General features: G+C 44.2%; 1 protein-coding gene across 1 annotated transcript; it reads right to left on the reverse strand.

Annotated features, from left to right (window-relative positions):
* Positions 1-1,825: 1,825 nt before the first annotated feature.
* Positions 1,826-27,188, reverse strand: LOC118421853. The gene is made up of 34 exons (XM_035829354.1): positions 26,906-27,188; positions 24,913-24,994; positions 24,428-24,558; positions 23,869-23,978; positions 23,463-23,527; positions 22,683-22,828; positions 21,985-22,240; positions 21,363-21,670; positions 20,624-20,733; positions 20,064-20,131; positions 19,634-19,767; positions 19,225-19,328; positions 18,908-18,981; positions 18,285-18,498; positions 17,771-17,834; positions 17,320-17,373; positions 15,792-15,982; positions 15,401-15,545; positions 13,477-13,599; positions 12,774-12,914; positions 11,960-12,069; positions 11,333-11,549; positions 10,794-10,934; positions 7,547-10,507; positions 7,105-7,230; positions 6,625-6,740; positions 6,052-6,262; positions 5,753-5,902; positions 5,045-5,151; positions 4,280-4,306; positions 3,793-3,930; positions 3,246-3,353; positions 2,467-2,724; positions 1,826-2,019 (listed from the first exon to the last, which is right to left on the reverse strand). Exons 1-34 carry the CDS (start codon positions 26,991-26,993, stop codon positions 1,837-1,839), a joined length of 7,461 nt encoding a protein of 2,486 aa, XP_035685247.1. The 5' UTR covers positions 26,994-27,188; the 3' UTR covers positions 1,826-1,836.
* Between the last annotated feature and the right edge of the window lie 433 nt (positions 27,189-27,621).

A 27,621-nucleotide genomic window follows, 5' to 3' on the forward strand; every position in this document is an offset into this window, starting at 1 on the left:
TGTTTCATATCTTCTTAAATGTTTTGTGTTATGTTATGATCTTCGTTCTTTCTTACTTTCAAGCATTTTTCTAGATTAATGCCTTATATGCTATTTGCTTAAACGAAAGAACTCAACCAAACTACTTTGACTTATTCCCAAAGCCTTTATTAATTCCAGCTGAAACATAACATAACTTATGCATTTTGCTTAGAAAGAGAGAGGAAGAGTTAATGACAACTGGTTCTCCATGTTCTATCAACGACCTTTATCTAAGATACTCAATTATGCTCGCATGATGTTAGATCTAGGTACAGTACAAATATGTACAGGTTATAAAGAGAAAGATGTAAATATTTGTAATCTCCAAGCAGATAATCTTTCGTTTTTTTTGCACGCGTGTTTAAAACTCATTCCAAGTCAATCCTTACGGTTGTTTGTCGCTGTTGCTTGGAATTTATTTCAAATGCGTGAATGATTTCACCAGGTTGGAGAATCACTTGCTAAAAATGTCCTTTATTCATCACAACGTACCAGGAACTATGTTTAATCAACAGTCGATGTTTCGGCAATTCTTTTTGGGGGTCCGCATGTATGGCACGTTTGTGAAGATTATACATCCAGGAATATAATGAATAGATGAAAGTTCAATCTCTTCTTCTGGATAAATCAAATTTAATTCAGACGTTTCTTTACGTTTGGAACCGCATTGTTAGCAGCGACACCTAGCTGCAGTTTGAAACAGAACTGGTCAGAATTGCCATAAAGGAAGGTGACAGACGGTCACCGAAACCTCGGCTGTGATGTTCTATGTTGGTTGTGAATAAAAAAAACCAAAGAACTTTGTTATCCATATAGTTGTTTTAGGACTTGGTTTTAAGTTGTGAGTGGTGAGCATTTTTTTCATCGACACATGTACACCTGCTTACCTGAAGATAAGACTTACAATTTACTATAGCATGCGAAATGATAACAGAAATGCACCTATAGCTCGTAGTAAGTAAAGAACTAAAGCGTAAGTTCGAACACATGATTCTTAATGATATGTATCATTTGGTTCACCAAAGTCTTTCACCGAATGACAATTTTCAGATGAATAAATTGTTGACGTCTAGGTAAATGAAGCTATAGCCCTATGGCCTAATGACCACTGGCGGTACCTACTTCGTCCTAAAGTTTCTTATGTCCATGTACCCTTTCTGTGTTCGCATATCTCATTCTGCCACCTTGGCGAATTGCGGGATTTATATAACATAATGGTATAATCCAAAACTTAGCGGTTGAAATGTGTGTTTGTGTGTGTGTGTGTGTGTGTGTGTGTGTGCTTGATGTATATATGTGAGAGTGTGTGTGTTTATTTGTATTTTGAACATTTAAAAATATAAGCCTAAGCTTCTGATTTAGAAGCCCTTTGGCTTTTCTCTCATGACACTTAAAGTTCTATTTTGTATCATATCATATCATATCATATCATATCATATCATATCATATCATATCATATCATATCATATCATATCATATCATATCATACCATATCATGCGATTGACTTGTACTAATTGAAGTTCAACAAACCGTTGTCACTACTGAGGCATATGACATTCTATCATATCATATCATATCATATAATATCATATCATATCATATTCTATGATATCATATCTCATCTCATCATATCGTGGAGATGTTGTCGAAATTCAATTCGTTGCAGTCGCTGCTGAAATATATCATACGGCATCGTATTACATCACATCACATCACATCATATCATATCATATCATATCATATCATATCATAAAATATCATATCATATCATATCATATCATATCGTATCTCATCTCATATCACATCATATGACATCAAATGTCGGACTTGTTGTCGAAGTTGAGTAAGACGTAGTCGCTGCTCCTGGCCGCCTTGAGACGCTGGGAGCTGGAGGTGACGAACCTGTGCGACGTGCTGCCGTCATCCCGGTCGCGCATGGGCAGATACATGTCGTCCTGGTTCTTCGTGTACGTCAGCGGAGCCACGTTCGGGGCAAACTGAAACAATGGTGGTGTTTAAAAAACGACTGTCGCGATCTTGTTGACAGTCAGTGTGTGTCTCTGGTGATTTTGTTGTGTCAATAAGGATCATATAAATGTACGAAACAAAGGTGATATTCAAAAGACACTATGGCGACGCGTGTCTTTTTGCAAGCCACGTTCTGTTCCATATACGACAAGCAGCATATGCATATGGCTATGAAACAAAGATGATATTTGAAAAAAAAATGGCGACGTGTATCTGTTCGACGATACGTGAAGAGATTAGGCAGAAGTGCATCATACTGGGGTATGTTGCACTGGAGGTCTCTTTAGGTGCGTTCTTTGGTATGGCAGATATATATGACATGGAGAAATAATGTAAGTAGATCTCTTTGGGTGCAATCTTAATTTGGTATGGCGGACGTATCACATGGACGAATCATGTTAGTACATGTTTCTCACCCGCTTGCTGGTCCTGATACGTGTCCAGTCCATGTCGATGGTTGAGGCCTGGCTGGACACGTCATCGCCCTGCACGGTGCCGTTGCCACGGTGAGCCCCCGCCCCGTTACCGTTGGCCGGCACCTGCAGGTGCGGCACCCCCTTCGGGCGGAGCAGCGGGTTCGCCGCGGGACGGGGTTGGTAGTCCTCCGCCGGCGCGGTAGCGTCCTCCGTCGTGGGAACTGGCGACGCGGTGCCATTAGCAGGCGTGTTCATCGTCTGTTTTGTGTACAATGAGACCGAATAGAAATTTAGTTGTATGAGTCAATGTATATTGTAAGATGTCACAGAGGCTCAACTTTTGTAGTGGATCTCACACTTCCTGGTTCTAATTAAATTTAGATGGGAGACCAAGGTTCAAGTGGACATCTCGGTTAGGGATGCACCCGTCTTTCGGAAGGAAGGTAAAATGAGTTTATCGAGTTTACTAAGATGAATTATTTATTATTTATTAAGATATCCTTTAGCCCCCAATGGAGCTTATCTTTCAGGTCTCACAACAAATTGGGAACCCGGACCCTTGTTCGATGCTATCATTCTTAAAACATCGCAACAAACTGTTGATATTAATTTTTAGCTTAGAGCCTATTATTTGGCGTATCAACCGGACTAAACTTCTCCGGAGTTCTTATCTAGATCATCGGGCATACTTCTTTTTGGCCCCTAAGAAACAGACTGGCGTCCCTGACGTTGATCTAGCTGCCAGGGTAGCAAAAATGAAGTCGTAAGAAACTCCTTACCCGCAGTGCATCGTTGACGGACTTGCGGTAAGCAGGCAGGTTGTGATACGCCGTCCTGTCGAAGTACTGGTCAAACTGGTAGAAGGGGGCGATTCTCTTCTGTTTAACCTGTATAAGGGCAATCATTCCGATATATTAAAAAAGTTTATTGTAAATTCTTAATTGCCTGAGGGCTAATTGCAATTAAAAAAAATGACAAAGAATGGTAACAGTCTAAGGCTAAAATGTGGGTTTGACGCTACATGTAGTTCACTTTTATCTGCGTTGTAACCTATATCCCAAAGTATTCAAGGATATCAAGTCGATGGAGGGTGGTTTCAAAACGCCTTCCGTGTTGCAGTGAAACGGTGAAGGCGATCCACTGTTTGTAGCCTACTGTTCATTGTGCTTATCGAAGAGAGCTAGAGGAATTTCCACAGTACAATAAACCTGTAAAACTGTATATAACGTCTTGGAAGTGTCTTCTCTGTCACGGCCAGTGAAAGAACAGCTCTTTTATGACCTTAAGTGGATTGAAATCACTATAATTTCCCTGACGTACGGTTACCTTGGAGTACCCTCCGGACCCTGTCCACCGCACCCACATGGACTCTCCCCTGTCCGTCTCAGACACCACCCTGCCCGGCCAGTACAGGGACCGGCCCTCCTCACGGGCCCACACCATGTCTCCTGGGTCAAAGTCGCCCTGGGGGGCAGAGAAAAACATAATTCACAACATGAACGGAAAGTGTTCTCTGTAATAACATAAAAGACACACACACAGGCACACATAGATCAACAGACAGATACACATGCATACATGCATACATACAGACAGAAAGACAGACACGTGCACACACAGACACAGACACGCACACACACGCACAGGCACTGACACACATAGATGACAGATATACTGACAGACAGACAGACAAACACACACACACACACGCACACACGCACACGCACACAGCCTTTCCACCATATCATGCATGTTGCTATATTAAATTATAGGAACATTATCCAAATTTCCCGTTGATAAAGCTGGTACTTACCGGCTTGGGAATCTTTCGTTTTGGCGCCTGAAAAAAACAACAAACGTTATGATTTAGATGATATACATATATATGACCAAGACACACTTGGCACAATCAGTTGAGCCCGCCAACCTAATGGCTGCTAGCCCCGCGAAAGGTTTCTTCAAGGGATAGAAATATTGAAAAAGCGTCTTGATGACTGGGGTGCAATAATAGCGATGGCGGGCAATTATGCGAATACCTGCGACGCATTTGCGTATGGATCCCAGATGAGCAAGTTATACATATATAAATTGTGCCGTGTTTCGCTTCGCACCATATTGCTAATTGCAAACTTGCAATTCCACGCAACAATTTGTTTGCGAATGCGTTCTGTAGTTGCAACGCAATGTCCAGCGAGATGCCTAATCTCCGGGCAGATCTCGGTGGTGGCTAAATAGTATCTATGTACCCAACAATCTTCATGGCCAAGCAACCTCCATTATCCACCCTACTAGGGTGGCCCTAGGCACCGTATGCCCCGGTGGCAAATGGACACAGGCTCCTTGACCAGCTTAATGATACTACAGTAGACGCCAGATACTTGCACAACGGATTACCGCACCCTTTTGTTATATTGCACGAGATCCCCAAATCCCAATAATCTGGATAATTGCACAAAATACACTGACAAATGAGGTTTGCAATTAAACGGCTTCAATTATATCTTATGTCACCGTAAGAACTGTTTTGAAATTACGTGATACCGCATTTAACATTATGGCAAGACTTGCTTATACGTACCCAGACTTTCCTTCTGCCATATTTGGTGCCTTTCATGGCGAGTAGAACCAGCAGGAACAGCAGCAAGGCCGCACCCACCACGCCGAGGATGATGGGAACTCTGTTTACTGTCAGAACAAAGAAGACAAACCATGGATTAACTGCAATAAAGATCCCCTTCTCGCAAGCACACGAAGAGTTGATGAAGGGCACAATATTCATATTGAACCAAGTTAGCAACATTTTTATCTCTGTTCATGGAGAACTTTGATTTTTGTTGTGAATCATCTTGAATTATAACTTCATAGGTGTGAAGTTCACAGTGCACCTATAACTCAAGATCCTCTAAATAGACTTGCCAATGTTTTGTGTGAACACAAACATAAACCTCCTTCCCAGAGATATAACTATTGGTTTTCTTTTGAATGTATGATCCTGCATTAATGAAAATATGACTGTACAAAAACCCTTTATTCCGATATCATAGGAGAATGTCAGCCCATCAATTTTCAAATACAAAAGAAAAGCTGTATACATGTACTTTTGCCAAGCTGCTATTCCTTATTTACTAGCACGATGTAGGTTGGCTGATGTTCACAGGACCGTTGAAGAAGACTATAGCGGTCATAACTTTTAAAGTGAATATCAAGTACTAGTATGTGTTATTACAAAACGATTTCACGATCTGTAGAATGAGATAATAAAAAGACATTTTCCCAGTCCACTTACTGTTGCAGTTGCGCCCGGGAAGGCCAGCGGGAGAGTCGTCTATATGAGTCGGGGGGCACTGGCAGGTGAAGCCGCCCGTGTCCGTGTTGGTGCAGTAGTCCCGACTGTAGCAGGCGTCCTGTGTGTTGGAGTCGCCGCAGTAATCGTAAGCTGAAAGGTAGAGATTTCACAAACAGAACGTTTTGTGATTCGAGTTTGTCCAACTAATTTGAATTTATATTTAGCCGTTGGAGAGAAAAGATTTAAAACTTTTAATTCGATTCACACGAATTCTCAAAGAAAAGTAGAATATGAATTACGTTTCGCTGTGACTTGTTTGAAGTTCGAATTCGGATCATTGTTGATTCGTCCGTTTAGACCCTCCTGGACCTGCGCACTAGACAGCGGCTTTCCCGCCAGGATGACGTCATTATTGGCGATGAGACTCCCGCTCCGGAAGTTGTTGAATGACGTGGCAACTTTGTCCACATCCGGGACATTGCCCACCCAACCGTCTACTAGATCATCAAACTGCATGAAAGGCAAATAGAATTCCCTTTAATGTTACATGCATGATTCGATTACAGAACAAGAGTTATCCACCACTCCAATTTGTTGAACTCAGCATCTTCAGAGCAAAGGTTCTGCTGCAGTACTATGCTAAACCGCAAGGGGTCCCAAAATTTTAAAAAAAATGGAGTCTCACCAAGACCTACCTACATTCCAAATATTAAGACAATCCATCCAGGCATTCTCGAGTAATCGTGCTCACGCACACACGGCACGCGGACACACGCGTCCTTCATATTCTGCTACACATGCAGAAGACAAACTATAAAACCTTTCGATCGATTTTTGCTGACATGGCGAATGAGAGCTATTTCACAACGTACCTCGTTGATATGCCGCTGTCTCTCTGCCTGGAAGCCGTTACTGTTTCCATCGTGTTGGTCGGGATTGTAATCAAAGTTATCTGTGTAGGTGACGTCGATATTATGCCTGCTGGTCGCTATGGAATGTAATAGAAAAAAAGACTGAACATTTATATCTTGCACAATGGCAGGTAAAGAAAAATAGTGTTTGTTATAGTGTTATAGTGTTTATCATCAAATGTAGTAGAACAGACAAAGAAAATATGAAGTGAAATCTAAAATTAGGACAAAATGACACACTTTATTAGAGATTGAAATTCGTATCAATGCCTTAAAGTCATGACATCCCTGCAACTCAATCAACCAACCAACCATAAAAAAAACGAAAAACTCATTGCTAACCAACAGATAACCAACCAACCAGCTCATCAACTACTGGCAGTACACACATAACCTCACTTGCTAAAGTAGTAATCATAGTCTTTTAAAGACCGTACATACCTGTGCAGTTGTCGTCATCTCCCCACCGTATGTAAGTGGGAAGACAGACACAGTCAAAACTGCCCGGCCTGTTCTTGCAGCGCTCATTCGGACCCGTGCACGGGGAGGTGGAACATTCGTCAAGATCTAATGAATAAAGGAACAGGACAAAATAATTAGACGTACATCAACATGAAAATGCGTGATAGACACTGTTCTCTTTAACAGAACATGTGCAAAACCTGAATGGTAGAAACACACACACATACATACACACACGTGTACGCTCTCTAACACACACACGACCACGCACAATACTTGAGGTTTAACAATTAAACACTACGTCCTTGAATTATGAAGCAAACATATTACGATGGGGTTTGAAAATCGTAGTATGATCGATCATGATTTTAGAAAAAAAAACGTGCCGAATCGAATAGATTGCAGTATCTTTAGAACCCACCCGTGCACGTGAAGCCATCTCCTTCGAAGCCAGAGTTACAGACACACCGCGCCGTGCCATTGATGAGGACGCAGGAGGCCAAGACGTCGCAGATCGGAGAGCAGACTGTTGGGGGAGACACGGAAGCCGGCGATGTTGAAACCTGTGGAACTGTTGGCGTCCCAAGAGTAGCAGAAGGCGTCACAGCGATGGTTGCTGATGTAGTTGGTGCAGCGGTTGCTACAGGCGTCGTCGCTTCGGAAACAGTCGGTGCAGACGGTGAGACAGACGGCAGAGCAGTTGGTACAGGCGTTGTTGCTTCGGAAACAGTTGGTGCAGACGGTGAGACAGACGGCAGAGCAGTTGGTACAGGCGTTGTTGCTTCGGAAACAGTCGGTGAGACCGAAGGCAGGAGAGAAGCAGGGAGACTTGGTGTAGGTACAGCTGTTGTTGGGACTAGTGTGGCAATAGACGCAGGCCCAGTAGGTGAAGGTGTAGGTGCTAAAGTGGCCAAAGACTCCGGAATAGTCGGTGAGGCAGTTGGTGCCAATGTCGCTAGAGACTCCAGAAGAGTCGGTGAGACAACTGGTGCTAAAGTTGCCAGAGACTCTGGTAGAGTCATTGAGACGGTCGGTGCTAAAGTGGCTAGAGACTCCGGAATAGTCGGCGAGGGTGTAGGTGCCAACGTGGCCAGATACTCCGGCAGAGTCGCTGAAACAGTCGGTGCTAAAGTGGCCAGAGAGTCCGGAGGAGACGGTGCCAATGTTGCTAAAGACTCTGGGAGAGTCGGTGAGACGGTCTGTGCCAACGTAGCCAAAGACTCCGGAATAGTAGGTGGGACTGTTGGTGCCAACGTGGCCAGCGACTGTGGAAGAGTCGGTGAGACGGTCGGTGCCAAGGTGGCCAGAGACTCGGGAAGAGTTGGTGAGACAACTGGAGGTAAAGTTGCAAGAGACTGTGGAAGAGTCGGCGAGACTGTTGGTGCTAACGTGGCAAGAGACTCCGGTAGAGTTGGGGAGACACTCGGTGCCAATGTCGCTAAAGATTGCGGAACGGTCGGTGAGACGGTCGGTGCCAATGTTGCTAGAGACTCAGGAAGAGTCGGCGAGACAGACGGTGCAAGTGTTGCTAGAGACTCCGGAACTATTGGTGAGACGGTCGGTGCTAAAGTTGCTAGAGATTCCGGAAGAGTCGGCGAGACAGACGGTGCAAGTGTTGCTAGAGACTCCGGAACTATGGGTGAGACGGTCGGTGCTAAAGTGGCCAAAGACTCCGGTAGAGTCGGTGAGACAGTCGGGGCTAAGGTGGCTATAGACTCCGGAATAGTTGGTGACACGGTCGGTGCCAATGTTGCCAGAGACTCCGGAAGAGTCGGTGCCAATGTCGCTAGAGATTCCGGAAGAGTGGGTGAAACGGTCGGTGCTAAAGTAGCCAGAGACTCCGGAAGGGTCGGTGCCAGTGTCGCTAGAGATTCAGGAAGAGTGGGTGAAACGGTCGGTGCTAAAGTAGCCAGAGACTCCGGAAGGGTCGGTGTTAATGTCGCTAAAGATTCGGGAAGAGTCGGTGAGACAGTTGGTGCTAATGTGGCAAGAGACTCTGGTAGAGTCGGTGAAACTGTGGGTGCTAGTGTCGCTAAAGACTCTGGAATAGTCGGTAAAACAGTCGGTGCCAACGTGGCCAGGGATTCTGGAAGAGTTGGTGAGACTGCCGGTGCCAGCGTGGCAAGAGACTCCGGAAGGGTCGGTGAGACAGTTGGTGCCAGTGTCGCTAAAGATTCGGGAAGAGTCGGTGAGACAGTTGGTGCCAGTGTTGCAAGAGACTCCGGAAGAGTAGGTGAGACAGTCGGTACGAGCGTCGCTAGAGACTCCGGTAGAGTCGGTGAGACAGTTGGTGCCAATGTAGCAAGAGATTCCGGAAGAGTCGGTGAGACGGTTGGCACCAGTGTCGCTAAAGATTCCGGAAGAGTTGGTGAGACTGTCGGTGCCAACGTGGCCAGAGTCTCTGATACAATTGGCGAGACTGTCGGCGCAAGTGTTGCTAGCGACTCTGGTAGAGTCGGTGAGACGGTCGGGGCCAATGTCGCTAACGATTCCGGAACGGTCGGTGAGACACTCGGTGGCAACGTAGCCAACGATTCTGGAAGAGTCGGTGAGATAGTCGGTACCAATGTCGCTAGGGACTCCGGAATAGTCGGTGAGACACTAGGTGCCAACGTGGCAAGAGACTCCGGTAGTGTTGGCGAGACTGTTGGTGCCAATGTAGCCAAAGACTCCGGAAGAGTCGGTGAGACGGTCGGTGCTAAAGTGGCCAGAGACTCCGGTAGTATCGGGGAGACTGTTGGTGCCAATGTCGCTAAAGATTCCGGAACTGTTTGTGAAACGGTCGGTGCTAAAGTGGCCAGAGACTCTGGAATAGTCGGTGCCAATGTCGCCAAAGACTCCGATTGAGTTGGGGAGACTGTCGGTGCCAATGTCGCAAGAGACTCCGGTAGAGTTGGCGAGACTGTCGGTGCCAATGTGGCAAGAGACTCCGGAATAGTCGGTGAAACTGTGGGTGCTAAAGTGGCCAAAGATTCCGGAAGAGTCGGTGAGACAGTCGGTACCAATGTCGCTAGGGACTCCGGAATAGTCGGTGAGACTGTCGGCGCCAATGTAGCCAAAGACTCCGGAAGAGTCGGTGAGACTGTCGGTGCCAATGTAGCAAGAGACTCCGGAATAGTAGGTGAGACTGTGGGTGCCAGTGTCGCTAAGGACTCCGGAATAGTCGGTGAGACTGTGGGTGCCAACGTGGCCAGGGATTCGGGAAGAGTTGGTGAGATGGTCGGGGCTAAGGTGGCAAGAGACTCCGGAACAGTTGGTGCGACAGTCGGTGCCAATGTGGCCAGTGACTCCGGAAGAGTTGGTTGAAGTGAGCTGGGTAAAATCACACTGATGGTCGTGGGCAGTGGTAAGGACACCGATGGTGTTGGTGTCGGTGGTGACTCTGTGAATTACAGAATAGATAAAAATATAACAATATGCTTTTCGTTCTTATATAATAATTGAACTTGCAAATCAGCAATGTAAACTGTTGGAGCCACCAAACTTTAAGTATAATATGGTGGGCAAGTGTGTTGGTGATTCATTTTGAAATTCAAAAGATTCAATACATTTTGGTAGGTTTGAAAGGAAAATAACATCTTTTTAGTTCATTGGAAAGATTCCCAACCATAGATTGTAAGATAAGGTAATCACGCTGGCCATTTTGAAAATTGTCATGATGTCCTTACCGCATGTTCTACCGGGGTCGTCGACGGGGTCTTGGTCGATGTAGCCGGGTTGACATGCGCATGTGAAGCTCCCGACCGTGTTGTTGCAGTTAGCGAACGCCGAGCAGTCGTTGGTCGTCTCGTTGGCGCACTCATCAAAATCTTGGGGAAACGTACAACGTTTTAGATATCTATGTCTATCTATTTATTTATCTCAATGTATCTTTTTCTCTTTATTTCTATATAATACCTGAAACATTGCACAGTGTTAAGTGTGCTGAACTGAATGCCATATACGGCCATTATACGGCGTTTAATGAATGAATGAATGAATAAAGACTTTTATTGTACATTTTTGCCCAACCGAGCAGTACAGGTCACAACAAAGGCAAAAGTATCCCAGATCACAAGTCTAACGCAGAAGTTCGGCTTCTTCTCGCTTCTTGGTAATGAAAATGTAGGGCTGTACCTGTTTAGCAATAGTCGGTTTGTCAAAACGCACGAGGAATATGAATTTGTCAGTGCTACTCATGATCATATGTATAAAACCTATTACATACCCGTAACCGTGACTGTGGCCGGGTCCACGTTGAGCGGGTTGGACTGGTTCAGCGCCCCGACCAGCGCGTCCGACAGGGCGTCGGTGAGCGCGTCGGCGCTGATGTTCTGTCCCGCCGGCATGTCGATGGCGTAGTTGGCGACGATGCTGCCGGGCGAGAAGCTGATGATGGTGATCCGGATGACCACGATGATCGTGATGCGGAAGAGCTGCGTTATCTGCGTGGGAAGGACGAACACACGCTGTGAAGTAATGGTAGGGTGTTTGCCGCAACTCAAATACGTACACCGCACTTATTGATAACAGTCGGTGCCCTCCCCAATTTGAATAGATGCAGTACTATACAGTACAAACCTGATGTGGTGCGTATGAGGCGGTTTACCGGGTATGCAAACATACAAACAAACACACAGCCGACAAGCTAGCTTTGGCCGTATTTGTTAATCATCAGACGGTCGCCCGATTTTAAAGATCGACAGTCGGTCTTGCGGAAGTTTTTACCAGAAAATCTACCATATCATAGCTAACGTAAGGGTTAGTTAATCTGTCAAAATATGCCAATCTCAAAAACTCACGAGATGAGTTACAACTTCGCACGTTCGCACGACCTATGTGACCGCGCCCTTACCGTGACAGTGACTCGCAATGACAGCGTCTGGAACGCTACTGAAGTTGGGTCGTTCAACTCAGGCTCGAATGGTTCTGGTATGGAAACGGAGCCATGAAGCCTATTCGACTCTGAAAAAAAAACAATACCATAAGGAAAAAAAAACGTGCAAAATCTGTAGTTTCTAAAACTCATCAGAATGATGTAAAATCATGAGCTTCATATCCGCATCTGGACACACACAATCACAAACAAGCAAACAAGTGAACAAACACAGACACACTAATCGTTTAAGATACCCCCGTTATCACAAAGATGATAAATATTGGTAGTCTCTACCAGACTCCCGCCTGGCCATATAATAGTGAGGGACCTTGGCAAACTTAGGAATAATAGTATAGTAGTAGTAGGAGTAAACTGGTCTAGGAGTGAACCGGCCGGTCGGCGGAGTCTGTGATAGCTGGATAGACTGCAAAAGACTGACTGAAATCCCACATGGCAACTTATTTGTCCCTATTTGACCAAATCCTTCTCTTTTGTCATCCAGCTGACACGTCTGCTTGCAGACTGAAATGTTGGTGTGTTGCTTATAACCCCTTTTCACTAGGATGGCGCTCTCGCTGCCCTCTCTCTGCCACCTAAAATTTGACAGATCGCTCAACGAATTGTATATAAAAGAAACGAATCTTTTTACAATTTTTGCGTTTTGTTGTCTTCTCAGTCACACTTTTACTTTGTATGATATACTTAGTATGAAAGTGAAGGTTACACATATCCTATTTAGGTCGCATTCAGAGCGCAGCGCGATCACCGTCTAGTGGAAAGGGGGCCTTACTGGCGCAGACGCCGTTGTCCATGGTCCACCCCTGCCGGCAGTTGCAGTCGAAGCCGCCCGCCGTGTTGGAGCACCTCAGGTTAGCGGACCTGTCGCACACAGGCGCGTCCTGCTCCAGCGCTTCCGCACACTCGTCAATATCTAGTTACAAATAATTGACAATCAAGGGAGGTTTAGCTTGTTTGAATATGTGAGACGCATAATAAATTGCATAGCCGTAGTGTACCTGCATGATTAATTGCAAGGCCAAGGAATTGTTTAGATATAGCGTAAAAAGAGTTCAATGGAAAGTTTGAGATATATATGAGCAAAAGGCTAGAAGCCGGGGAATACAAATTGATAGCGAATAAAAATGGTCAACGGAAATGGACTCCTTGCCCATATGTAAGTCGTGCAGAAATTTTCCTTTCAAAATTCAAATGAGTCCTGACGAGTTTTAATAGTGATAACGAGTACTAAGGCTATGTCCAAAGGCAAAGCATATGATGCCTTTCTTGGACGAAATGGAAGAAGCTTAATTTCCAGGCAGATTTACCAGTGGCATAAGATAGTATCAAAGTTGGCTAAGGAGTACAGCAGGCCAAAGGGAGTCATCAGCCACCGGTCAGCCGAACACACTCCTAGGGCGGCTTCACTCCTCTGGCAGCTTTTGATACTATCCTATAATACCGTAGGATCTGCTTGGAGATTATAAGAAGCTGACCTTGGCAGTCGTGGCCGTCATCAGTCGGTGAGCGGTACCCCTCCACACACACGCAGGTGGGCAGCTGGCCGTCACCGTCGAAACAGTTGGCATTGGTGCCGCAGATTCCGGCGCTGCATGGCACTGTGGGCAGAAGACAACGAACAGAGAACAGATTATTATTGAATGAATGAATCAAAGCCTTTATTGTACATACACACCGGGTAACCCACTGCGTTAAGTACAGGTCGCCACAAAACAACAATTGACAGATACATGAAATATTTACAATATTTATGTACACAAAAATCCTATTCTATTAAGCGAATTCGACTTCTTCTCGCTTCTTTGTTATACTATTATTGGACTTAGCAGAGCACTCGGAATTTATGCTTTTACCGTTTCCAGCTTCAAGCTATATATCTGATGTTTTGAGAAAAAACTTTCTGCATAGCAGATAATAATAACCCCCAGCGTGGGTCTTCACGCCACATTGAAAATGAGAACATCTCGAGATTTGTAGGTAAATCTCGAGAGTTTTGAGATAATCTTTAGATCTTTCGAGACAATCTTTAGATTTTTCAAAACAATCTTGAGACTTTTCACAACAATCTTAAGATGTTTCAGAAAGTCTCAAATATTTGGTCAAAATTTCAAGATTTTTTGACGTTCACCGAAGCATGAAGAACCCCACTGGGGTCATTATGATCCGTTGAGTACCAGAGAAGTTTCTCACAAGATATCAGATTTGGTAAGTTTAAGCTGTCAAAGGCTACAAGCATTATTCCAAAGCTCAGATAAACAATAATCTGCTCGCTGTTGACGATGATTTGTTCGCTATCATCAACTGTACCGTTTTACGGCAAGCACATTACATAGAATCTTACATATCATAAGTACTGCTTTGTTATAACACATATTTGGGAAACTAATGGTTAACCTACTTGATTGTGACGCTACATCAAAGAATTATGTTAGCCCTTATTGTTCTGTTAATGTGGATGTTTCTATGTCTTTATTTTGTACTTTGTGTAATAGCTGTACCATACATTGTACCATGTACAATTGTCGAGCAATACAAGTCTTCCTACATTGTCCGTGGGTGCGGGAACAAGAAATATGCCTAATTTCCGACCGCCCATGGCTTCTCCTAGCCTCTACCAGACTATTAGACCAAATCGGATATGTGGAGATTAATTTGCCTGGAGAGATTGACGACTATATTGTTCATTTTCCGGGCCAAGGGAAATCATGATACCCCTCCGCTGACTGACGCTCCCGGTCAATTTGTTCCATCATTCACGATCTTTGCGGAATTCTACCATCGTAGAATTCGGAAGGCCTGGAGGAGACTAGTCTTCTTCAAATCGAATGACCCACTATTTCGGACACGTGACATTATGAGTCATGGTTCAAAAGTCAAAGGTGCTCAGAAGTCTGACCGCCTCCCTCGCCTTGATTCAGTGACTTGATCTGTGCGTTGTTGCGATTGCTGCCTTTAAAATTTGGTGTCGTAGTACATGTCAGATGAAAGCTGACATGCACTGGCCTTTTAATGTCTGTAAACCTATTTAGATAATATTTTTTTTCAAAAATCTTAACAGCTCATTAGAGTTAGTCTTAGGTCACATTTCAAAACCGGAGCCCAGCCAGGATGTTTTAAGAAACGAAACATTACACTGTATAACTAGAAATATACACAAATTATGCCCATAAATCTTATTTTGACATGTTGTGTATTTTGATGCATTTTATATAATTCTTTTCGCACCCGAAAGCTGCCTGCGCGGCCGGGCCCCGGTTTGGAAATGTGACCTAAACCTTAGAAGGGAATGAGTGAGAGACTCAGAGGGAGAGGTTATTGGGTGGTATTAAAGGGAAATGAAGAAGGAGACAAAGAGGACAGAGGTTTGCCGATAATTGAAAATGGTGTAACGTTACATACACAGTGCGCAGTTTTTGTCAGGGATCTCTATGCAGAAGTCGTTGTTGTCCGCCCCGTAGTCGTGGTACGAGTCCAGCAGGCTGACAGTCAGACAGATGTGGGTGTATAGCTGGCACTCCGCTGCGTCCGCAAACGCCACTTGGACCTGAGGACAAAAGTAAGCACAGTGCACTAGTGGCATTGGTGCTAGACAATAGTGTATATCTGACAACTATTATTCTTGCATACATCTGTATCTGTACCTATATAGCCAGTATAATACACCATCGGCGTACACACCAGGTTAATATATGACAGCACGTTACGATTGGGACCGCATGATGGCAGTTCTTTACGTTTAAAACCGTATTGACAGCAGCGACACCTAAGCTGCAGTGCGGAAGACAGTTACCTGTGGCCCTGAGAACCAGGTCCTCCCTGCAGCTGCCAGTCCGAGTCTAAGCGACACAGACGTGTCAAGGTTCACGTCTACATCCACCTCCTTCCTGGCCGAGGCGTCCTCCAGGTTTGCAGAGTCTGTCATGTACGCGCTGAGGGCGAAGTTGGGTTGTCTACTGGAGAGGGGGGCGTCAGCAAGGGAACCTACGGGAAATATATATCTCAATTTAGGGGAAATGTAACGCTAGTTAACCTTTAGCCGCGGGGTAACCTATATTCGTTGTTTTTAATGAAAATAATGTATTTGGAGATTTGGGACGGTGCAATATTTTGAAAATTTTGCAATTTAAAACCATCGTCCGTTGACTTCATATCCCTAAATATCGTGAACCTCCTTATAACACTTGACGCAAAACGTCATAGGGTATCATGTGATATCATTGTTGACGTGTGCTATTGGTGCAGTTTCAACTTTAGTTATAGCCATAGGATTTGCATGCAATCTAGAGCCTAAAAGACTAAGCAATGTAATACATAATCTGGTTGCCCAGTTTACCATCATACCTTCATCCACAAAAATCTGCTATAAAAAAAGGCTATATTACATCGCATTACATTGATCTCTATAATTTGTCGTTAGATTTTTACTTACAAAGTTACAACACTTGTTACAACTTCCTAATGCGTTCAACTACTTTTATAGCAAACGAAGAAGAGTCATATATGTGCTGATGTAACGGAATATTCTTCAGAGCTGAGACAGCGAGAGAATGAAATGGATGGCTTTCAGGAGCTCAAGAATGGAACATAGTACAAAAGCAATGTACATGTATTTAACTGTGATATTTAACGTTATGACCAAGGTGTCGGTCCCTTATGATTGAACTCGTGTAAACATTAGAAAGTTTGGTGCTGTTAGTACAGTTAGATAAAAAATTGTCTGTGAAATATTGGGAAGCGGCACCTCCTGTGCTCTGTTGTATTTCCGGGAGTTCGAGTAGGATTGTGTTTGACATGAAGAATGGGTAAAGGTAATATTAGTAATGGATAGATGGTTAGTTTTGTTTTCACACAGTTTGTGTTGACTTGTCAAAGTTTGTGTTTGGTACATGTTAGAGTTATTAGTTTTTGTGTGTCTACGTCAAGGTTAATTGTTTTTTATTGTCATGGTTAGTTTGTTTGAATACGCCAGACTTAGTTAACTTGTACACGTCAGAGTTATGTTGTTTTGAGTTTGTGTTTTTGTGTATAAGTCAGCGCTAAATGCTATGTTTACGTCATGGTTAGTTTATGTGTAACGCATTCAATTGGTAGTTAGCATACACGTCGAGTAATAAATCTGTGTGTAACGTTACATGTCAGAGTTTAAGTTATAAGTTTAGTTTGTTGTACCGGATAGTCATGTTTTTGTGTCCACGTCGGGGTTACTGTAAGTTGTAGTATACATTGATGTTAGTTTGAAAGTCAGTTGATGTGAAATATTTGAAGGATGATGAAAGACATATTTTTCCTGTCTGCTTGATCACGTTGATCGTACTTACAATCCACGTAGGTGGAGTTACTGTCCTTGCAAGTTCGGGCCACTGACGGATTGTCTGCAAGTCGGCGTCAAGAGGAAGAAAGTGGAAGCAGCGTTAGGTGCACCTCAGGCGCCAGCCGCTAGGCGGAAGCGCCGGATAGAAGCACATACAACACAAAGCATCATCGCACGCATGGCACGAAGATCACTATAAAGAACAAGCAACTATACATGTCTCATACGGTGCGGTAGCATAAGTTGCATTAGAACCACTGCGAGTGCATTGGCCTGGTAGTCAATGCGCATACTGTTGATAGCATGCAGTTTTCTCCAGTATGAAACATTACAGTATGCAAAGCGAACTAAGAGGACCAATTAAAAACCCCCCCTGAAAAGATTTGTCCCTCTAAGTGGGGGATCAAGGGGGTTGATTAGTTTTTAATTACCCCCCCGCATGTTTGAAGGGGCGTTACCTGTGCCGTTGTTGGCAATGAAGAACTGAAGGGGGACGTCAACAGGGCCCCCCGGGGAATACCCCTGCAGATTCGGGAGAAGATGTAAACAATTTTTTTGCCCCCCCTTTGGGGGGTCGCCCAATGAATTCATGTAAGGGCCCTTAAAAGCCCCAAGGAACGAAGACGTTTTTTTTGTCCCATGAAACCAAGGTTAGTTTTTGTTTAATCAACTATGGGAATGTCAGTCCCCCATGTAACAGGCTGTAAAAAAACAACTGGAAAGGGGTTTACTCTCCCAGGGTCTAGTTTAACAAACTTTTGCCCCATTTGTTTTTACTCAAACGCATTTATACACAGGGGTACAGGCCCCCCCCCCCCCCCCCCAGCTGCCCTACCACAATCAAGCACCACAGCCGTCTCATCCAGGTCATTGGCTTGATTTGTTTGTAGCGGAAGAAGAGGAGAGGGAGAAACGAAGCAAAAACGCCATGTTTCCCGTCCGTTATGTTAAATATAATAAGGAAAATCATACATGAAGGCTCTCTCGCAGGATTGACAAGTCGTCCACAAAGACGTCGACAGTCGGCACTGCCCCGAAGCCGAGGATATCGGCGTTGAAGGACAGGGAGCCCGCCTCGGCATCGGGGAGACCGCCCTCCCGGACTTGGGTCAGCAGGAAGGTCTGCAGGTCGGCCCGGACGGTCCTGGACACCACGATCCGCAGGTACACCACGTACCCGACTCTCCTAGAGAACGGAAGGGAATAAGGTAGGTTTAAAGTTTGCTCCATCCGCGAATAATTTAATCAGGTTTGTAAACGATGAATAGCCCCTACCAGGCTCTACACATGTCGCTGGAAATTAAGATGGTCGAAATTGGTCAAATAGAGATATTGCATACCAAAGGAGTTAGCAAAAAACTACAGTTGGTCAGCTAACTCCTCTGGTGTGTTCTTTGTGTACTACTTGGCCAATTTCTACCATATTTTTACAGCGGCATATTTCTACAGCGGCATGGCTACGTAAATGATTGCGTATAGCAAGATTATTTATTCACAGCACTGTGTTCAAAATAAATCATAGAAGTCATTTTGAAACAGTTTCTTAACTTAAACATCCAACACGAAAATACGCAGATTTATATTGCATTCCTTACCATTTGAAGGCGTTGGCGACTTGAGCATAGTAGATTTGAGAATTACTTTCTGACGAATTCACAAGGGTGTAGAACTGTCCAGAGAAAGGTAGTCTGATTATACATATACGAACATAAAAGATGATATTTGAATGCAAAGTTCTTGCATAACTGACGTTTTGTCTGGTGTGTTACGCCGAAGGGCGGCGGTTATACCAGCTATATTAGATACTTATACAGATACAGATTGTACATGCCAAGGTTTCTGGAATAACAAAAAAACAGCAAAAAACAAAAAAACAACAAAAAAACAACAAACAACGACAGTCGTGTCATACCTGTCGTAAGATCTCGTTCTGGTAAGCAAAGACGATGTCGACAGGTTCTTCACTCGGGAGTGTGTTCGCCATGAAGACGAAGCGGGCGTAGAAAGCTTGGAAATCTACAGGTTTGGAACAAAAATAATTTATGGACATGATGATTAGATTCTATGGGTGACAACCACTGGGAACTCCAAAATGATGTGTGTGTGTGTGTGATAATAAAAAAATTCGTTTGGCAAAAAAAAGTTGTATTCGTAATGAAATCTGAGCGGGCCGGAGGGTTGAACAAATGACAAGCAACGTATGGTGTACCGAACGGTAGATATTCTTTAACATCTTCTTCTTCAACTTGACTTCGATTGATTTTCTTCTTCTTGGAATTGACTTAAGCATTTTACAATCTGTTTCCGTAAAGGGTTCTTACCTGACGGCACCAGTAGCGACGACGATACGGCATGGAACTGGGAGGGACCGTTACTCCTCCACGCAGTTAGGAGCGCCTCCAGCGAGTACGCCCCGGACTGCACCGAGAACGCCACTTGAGTGTAACCCGAAGATCTAAAGTACGATAATAACGAGCTTAATCTATTTATCACGTTCTTTCCCTTCAGATAAAGAGTCGTTCAGTAGATAACGTGGTAGCAGTTGTCGCAAATGTATCACATTTTTCACCAGTTTATTAGAAAACCGATTTAGTAATTATATTACTAGTGATTTCATGAGATAGCACCCCTCTAACTAATTTGTAAAATTGAATATATCAAATTTGGTGAGGAGTTTTTAGTCTGTCTATGTACATGTATACGTCTGTCCATGTGTCTGCTAAATCACTGAAAACATTTAGCAATACTCACATGACGTTCCGTGCTTGAAGAACGTTGACCGTTTGAAAACCGTCCACACCGGCAAAAATGGCGTTAAGCTGTAAGATTCATCGACACACACCAAGAAATCAGTGTTTCGTAGATTTTAACCACTTCATGAAGCCTTTATTCTAAACACGCACACATGCACACACAAGCACACACACACACGCGCGCGCGCGCGCGCGCACACACACACACACACACACACACACACACACACAGATGCATAATGTATCAATCCTTAAAGCATTTCGCTAACATTTAAAACCATTCCTTATGTCTTTTAGATAGATACTTCTAAAATGGAAAAGTAACATTTGCAAGCAAATACATAATGTTTACAAAGTCTACTTCTAGTAATCTCCAAGCAGATCTTGCTGTGGCATAAGATAGTATCATAAGCTTGGGAAGAAGATTAGCCGGCAGAGGAGTTTCATTCGCCACAGAAACTCCGGATCATCTGCAAAACAAACTCCTTCCCAAGCTTATGATACTATCTTTTGCCACGCATGGAGATCTGCATGGAGATTATATTTCTAGTCCCTGACCTGAGTCAGGACCTCCTGCTCCAGCGTCACGTGTGCGTCAGAGGTGACGTCATCGTAGCTGCTGACGTAGCGCTGAGCCAGCTGAACCCATCCGTACGACAGGACGCCGACTGGAACACGAAGCAAGTTTTCTTTTTATCATGGAAAGTCATCTCTACATGCGTTCGTAGCAATTATAGTACAACGCCTAAACTTTCTTCCCTTAGGTATACACAAAGGTATACACGGCTGAAATTTTCCGGAGTGATTGGTCATCAGTATTGATCTTCAAAAAGGCGACAGCGGTCGTTGAAATTTGATCCGTTGATCCGTTGTGTTGGAAGAAAGTTTAGCATTGTAAGCTGTTTTGTGTGTTTGTGGGGGGGGGGGGGGGGGCTCAGAACCAATAGCCACGAGCAAAACAATATTAACGTGCTTCCACACAAGCGTGTATATCAAGTCCGAATGAGGTCCGTATTTGCATTTTTCATACATAGTCATACGCACAGTACGCTTCGCATACATACGCATCTCAATCGTTTCGTGCAAGTTGTAGTTACGCGTATTGTGCCGTACTGTGCATATGCCTGCGTACGTAAGATTGAAACAAAACGATTGAAATACGCATGAGATGTGTTTTGTGCATACGCCTACGTATAAGAATGTCAATACGGCCCTTATACGGACTTCACTACACGCCGGTGTAAATGTACCTAAAAGAAACATAGAAACACAAGGAAGAAACCAGAACACTACTAACCGTTACCGAATCGTGCAGGCAGTCTGTTCCTGAGGTCCACAAACCCCCTGGTGTTGCGAAGCGAGCGGAGATTGCTAGAGGAGTACCCCACCAGGTTCTGCAGCGCTCCCCGATTGGCGGCTGGACCCAGCGCGACGCCGTACACCACCACCCCGAGCTGGCGAGCGAAGTGCCCGGCGAAGGAGAGGCTAATGTTCGCGGACGAGTCGTCTGGTCCCGTGCTGAACGCGACGATGATTTTCGGCACGTCGGGCCGGCCGGCCTGGAGTAGCCCGTTGACGGATTCGACGCACGATCTCGCCAGTGCCCTGCCAATCACAAAAGAGGGCATCTCATTTTTTTACACCTTTAATTTAGTGGCTCTACTGTGGAGAAGAGGCAAAACTTCTTCTTTTGAGTCTACCAACTTCTAGCCTGGGTACCGTTCTTTGTAGGAACCGCTTGCTCAATCTTTTAGCTTCCCTAACCTTGGGTAGCAGGCGAAAAGATTGAGCCAGTCCAACGAATAGATTGAGCCACGCGCCAATGGGTATACGGAGGATAGTCCCAGGCTAACCGACTTCAGCTAATGTGTTATGCAATGGGGCAATTTTCCGGGTACGCAACACAAACAATGCCCTACCGTCCGCCACCTTGCTTGACGAGGGTCGCTAGTGCCGCCTGCATGTCCGCCCAGCTGGTAAAGTTGCCGGAGTCGAGCGATGACGTCAGGGCGTCGCTGTACTGCTCCACCAGAACTCGGGCCGAGTCGGGACCCAGTTGGAACTCAGCCGCCACCTTTCCCGCGAATGACGTCATTGCGCGGAACTCGGCGTCCGTGGTGTTGTCGGAGCCGTCCACGAGGAAGACCAGGTCTATCGGTATGTCGTACAGGGGCACTGGTGGGGGGCGGAAAAACACATAAGTGAATGAGTGAGTGATTGGTAGAGTGTGAATGAGTGAACAAGTGGACGAATGAATGAACGAGTGAATCAGTGCGCGAATGAGTGTGTGTGAGAGTGAAAGTGAATAAAAGTGTGTGGGTGAGTGAGTTAGTGGATGTGAGTGAATAAATGAGAGAGTGTGAGAGTGAATGAATAAGTGAGTGATAGAGAGCATGAATGAATGAACAAGTGGACGAATGGATGAATTGGTTCAATTGGTGAACGGGGAGTGCCCTTGATGAATTAATGAATCGACAAATAAGCTTTATTGACCCGATGAACCGATGGAGAAACGTCCAGAAAAGACGTCGCACATGTACACAGAGAGACACGCACACAAAAAACAATACCTCCATTTTTCATGGAGGCAAAAACAATACTATAAGAAAGAACTCACGATCAGGGTCAAGTGTGAAGTAGTCGGCGTCTACGGACAGGTCTCCCAGCTGCCCCGTGGCGATAGCAGTCCCCAGGGTGGTCTGGACTGACGTCACTGCGCTGGGCGCTACCATGACACGGAGCGTGGCCTGGATGTTAGTCCCTCTGTACAGGCAATAATGCACTGTTAGGGGACTGTCACACTTGTAAGTATGTCCGTATGTATGAGTTGCGACAGTACAAATACCTTTATAGAGGAGTTAACTGGTCGAGGAGTATGATTTGCCATCAGCTAACTCTGCTGGCATGTTATCTGGCTATTTTTGTCCTTTTTTTGCCGGTCAGCGACATGGAGCCTGGTAGAGGCTAAGACTTCCACACGGACCTCATACGGACCCACCTTGAAGTACAATTTGAGGACGAAGAAGCATTTTTTCCCGGTTAGATAACCGGGCTGTACAACAGTGGCTCAAAGTAAAGAATAACGTCTTCTCGGCAAACTTTACCTCAGCCAAAAATGCCAATACGCAACTCGTACGGACTTGAATGTACGCACATGTGTGAACACCTCCTTATGGGCGTATTTGAAGTTCGCATGAGTTCTATGTTGACATTTTTTTTACTCGAAGATGTCGTTTTTCATTTTTTATGCTTCTCGTATGAATATCGGACAATGCCTCTTCTTCATTCAGTTGTATATTCATTGCTTTCCATTTTAACTACAAAGACGTTATTTCAAAATCCATATCGAAAGTATGACTTCAGTGTTCCTAAAAAGAGTGAATCGCAATGAGCATACCTTGGTCTGAAGTCACAGAGGTCAATAAGAATTACTCCGTTTTCTGCGAACAGCAAGGACCCTACCTGCAGTGGGTGCAGAAGAAAGATTACGTGTATTATTTGACAGACCGAGCGCTATATATATATGTATCTTTTTAAGAACGTTCGAAACAGTTACGTCAAGTGTGAGCGCCATGTTGGATGATAACCTGGCAAAACGGCGCTATCAAAGTTACATGTACCTGTACATTTGTGCGAGTGTGTCATTTTTGTCTCTGTGCTATGAATCAAGGCTAGATCCTACAAGGACAGCGTCATAACAATAAGTCTTGATCCGAATGCTTAAAAAACGGCGTTAAACGATCTAAGACTAGTACTAATGGTTGAATATTCGATGATAGTAGTATCACAACATTACAACTTACCGCGTTTTCTACGCGCGCCTTCAGGTCTGCATAAGCGGTGGAGTCCGGTGAGTAAAGATCTCCCGAGAACGTCTCCAGAATCACGAAGGACACGTGGTACTTCTCACCACCTGTCACAAGGAAGACAAATAGAAATTTAAGAAGAAAAATTTTGGTACCCAACAAAGTAAAAGACATAAAAGTTAATTCAATGAGGTATACAAATAGGTGTCTTATGAAACATCTGTTAGAAGGAAGACAAATAGGAAGAAAAAAGAAGAAGTGAATTTTGGTACCCAATAACGGAAATGGCGTACAGCTAATTCAATGAGGTATTCATGCATGAAATAGGTGTCTTATGCAAAATGTATGGATAGACCTCAGAAAGAAGGGGAAAACCCATGTGCCTACTTGCCGCTACCAGGCTCCACAGGTCCCTGGGAAAATATTAGAAATTGGCCAAATAAACTAAGTCACGAACTGTACTTCGTGTACTCTTCTGGTAATCTATCTGTCTATGTGGCCAATTTCTACTATTTTCCAGTGATCTGTAGAACCTGGTAGAGGCCAAGTAACGTACCGACGAGCCCCTGGCCGATGAGCGGGTTGAGGTTACTGAAGCCGTTCTGCACGTTGGTGGCGTTCAGGAAGCTGTACCGGACCGCTTCAGTGGAGTACTGCGCCATGACGAACTCCAGACCGACGCGAACACTGGAAAATTAAAGGTAAGACAAAGCAGGGCAGTCAGACAGGGCAGACTTAAGTCAATTAGAAAGGATGGTGATGACTTTTTCATGACAGTAAGAACAGTCACACACATTAAAAAAACAAACACACACACACACACACACACACACACACACACATAGTCACACACACACACACACACATACACACACACACACACACATAGATGCATACACATAAAAACACGTACACATCGAAGTATTGAGAGCGCGCGCGAGAGAGAGAGAAAACATATCTAAGCATTTCATAATCTAAAATCATGTAAGAAAAAAACCCCAAAGCATCTCAAGTCGATGTGAAATAAGTTTTCATGCTTACTTCTGGATTGCTCTCTTGACCCTGCTCTCCAACCGATGCGCGACAAAGTCTTCCACCACAGAAGCCTCAAAACAGCTGGAACCTGAAGAGGAAAATAGTATGGGAAAATAATGGGTATAAAAGGGTAAGAGTTAGAATCGAAAATTCACAGAGAAAGGACGACACCTAAGGATTGATCGTAGTTTAATTTCATTGGGCATGGGCAAGATATCAGGACAATCGGACCATCCGTTTCTCTGGAATACTCGTAAAGTAGCGATGTTCCAACGGACCTGTCACAAGAGCATAATTAAATTTCATACAAGCGGTGATGAGATAAACGTCTGCTAGGATCAGGAAAAAAATACTGACACGGCGCCCAAAATCACCATGTTTCATTGGGACCTCAATGACTACTATTATTCAAAACCGCAAACAAATCCATAAAAAGGATTTTAGATATAGGTGCGATCGCACAAACACAATAAAAACAGTACCCAGTCGAAGGTGAACTTCCCTCCAGATACAATTATCGGCCAGATCGCAAGGAGCCGCTTTTGTACCAGTGATCATAGAAGACCTGTTCTGCTACCTTAATTCGTTTTGACCCTCTCGTGTCAATTCAAGAAACCGGTCAGGGCGCTTATAGCTGTTATCTAATCTCCAAGCAGATCCTACGATGCCATAAGATAGTATCAAAGCCGGCCAAGGAGTATAGCCAGCCAAAGGGAGTCATACGGGCATTTTCTGTAGCAAACACACTCCTAGGCCGGCTTCACTCCTCTGACAGCTTTTGATACCATCTTGTGTTACCGTAGGATCTGCTCGGAGATAAGTTGTTATCATCGATGGCCCTGGCACTAGGAGGGTGAATAATGGAGGTCTCCATAGCCAGAGGGGACAGACACTTTGCCGCACCTTTCGTGTGGAATGAATGGACCAAGGACGTTGAATGGACCAGCTAACATTTGGCAGGTTTCAGGTCAACTAACTAACTATGGTAAAATGGGGGTGACGCCTAAACGTGTTTACTATATGGTAGTGTGGGTCTTTACGGGACAAACCATGTTCGAGCGACGAAATATACCCACAACTTATAGACTAAAGAATCTATTACTGATAATCTGAAAAAAGAGAAAATATTCTCTAAAATTTAAATAGTATATTCATATGAGGTGCCTAATCTGTAAGATCTGGATGGTTTTGATCTGATCATTTCGCCTGACTTGTTCACAGTGACATTTGTCTTCCAACCCACACTCTGAGTGCAGATTAACTAAGCCTACACCCAGTATTGCACAAGCTAAGATTCTCATAGTCTGTGGCCAATTCTGACACACTACGAACTTTATTGCGCGACAATTGTAACAGGCACAGTGTATGGCAAGTTATACACACATAGTAGTTGAACCATTCTTGCAATTTTAAAGAAGTAATCTACTTTCTGACTACCATTAACTATGTTGACTAATACTACAGGTATCGCATTGATAACCATATGCTTAAGGAATGTTTAACATTGTACATGTTGCCAACAGCTCTGCATACAATGGCGTTGTACGTACGTTAAACAAAAAATGTTTTCACGTAAAGGGGCATTTGAAATTGTGAAAAGTACCGACTCTCACAAAAAACAGAAATTACAAACGTCGGCAAATTACGTCCGAATACTAGCTACGTATACGTTCTCACTGACAATTATAATTAACGTGAAGTAAAAAGGATGGCACAAAGGATTAACCTAATCTTGATCTTGCAGTTTTTCTTCGTTAAACATATTTGTAGCTCATTGAGGACTGATCGAATCACTTATGGCAAAAAATCAACATAGAACAGGGCAACAAAAGTGCGAACTCAAAGCAATGCCGACCCGTTTTGTTTTGGAATGAAGTCTACAGTGAATTGCTACCAATATTTAACATATAAAACTTTAAAGATTTCTGTAATCAGTTGTTTGAGTACATGTACGAATACTTGCACAGGCTATTCTAGAAACATATATGGGTGTGCCCACCTGAAATCCACACCGCCGTCAGAACCAGGCCCATACAGAACCTCCAACTCTGCCATTCTCGCCTCCCTGGCTTCCTTCGGGAGGACATGCCGACCCCTGTCCTAAAAACAACGTTTTCTTATACCCGCACAACGATTTTGCCAGGGTAGAATTGTGAAGACTGCAGAAGGACAGGCACAAAACACCCCAATGTTGTCTGTTCTTTGGGTGGGTCTCTAAAATGTACGATAATTACCCGGCAGAGCGTCAAAAGTGGTCGGACGGGGGAGAGTATAGCTTCAGGGGTCCGACTGCGACTGGTAAAAGGACAGTATCATGACCTCCAAACGAACGAGTTGCCATTAGGACATGGTCACAATGTTATTAAGTACAATCGGTTTAATAGAGCTAAATGTAGGCATTCTTGGCTGTGTCGTACACACTTTAATCTTGTGACGGATATGGTTGACACAGATCCTTGATGGTTCTGTCATGCCAAGACTACTGGTTGGATGAATTTCTTCAGATGTCCTATTTTAACACATACGCCCTGCAGTTACAGAACAAGCCAAAATCTTTCACACTTACAGGCAAAAAAGTCTACCTAAAGGGAACTTAACATCAAAGCATGTCTAGGACAACAAGAGTTCGGAGACCTCATACCTCCATAAAATATTCTGATTATGCAAATGACTTGAACATCTGCATAATTTATGCTTGGTTATGTACACCTTTAA

Source organism: Branchiostoma floridae, chromosome 8 (assembly GCF_000003815.2).
Source record: "Branchiostoma floridae strain S238N-H82 chromosome 8, Bfl_VNyyK, whole genome shotgun sequence".
In the NCBI taxonomy this organism is placed as follows: Eukaryota; Metazoa; Chordata; class Leptocardii; order Amphioxiformes; family Branchiostomatidae; genus Branchiostoma; species Branchiostoma floridae.

Coding starts and splice junctions, on each gene's coding strand:
- LOC118421853 (XM_035829354.1), bottom strand. CDS start 26,993: ATGTCCTCCCGAAGGAAGCCAGGGAGGCGAGAATGGCAGAGTTGGAGG. Junction 7,231..7,546: donor AGATGGCTTCACGTGCACGG/GTGGGTTCTAAA, acceptor TTTATTCATTAG/ATCTTGACGAATGTTCCACC. Junction 6,741..7,104: donor AGATGACGACAACTGCACAG/GTATGTACGGTC, acceptor TACATTCCATAG/CGACCAGCAGGCATAATATC.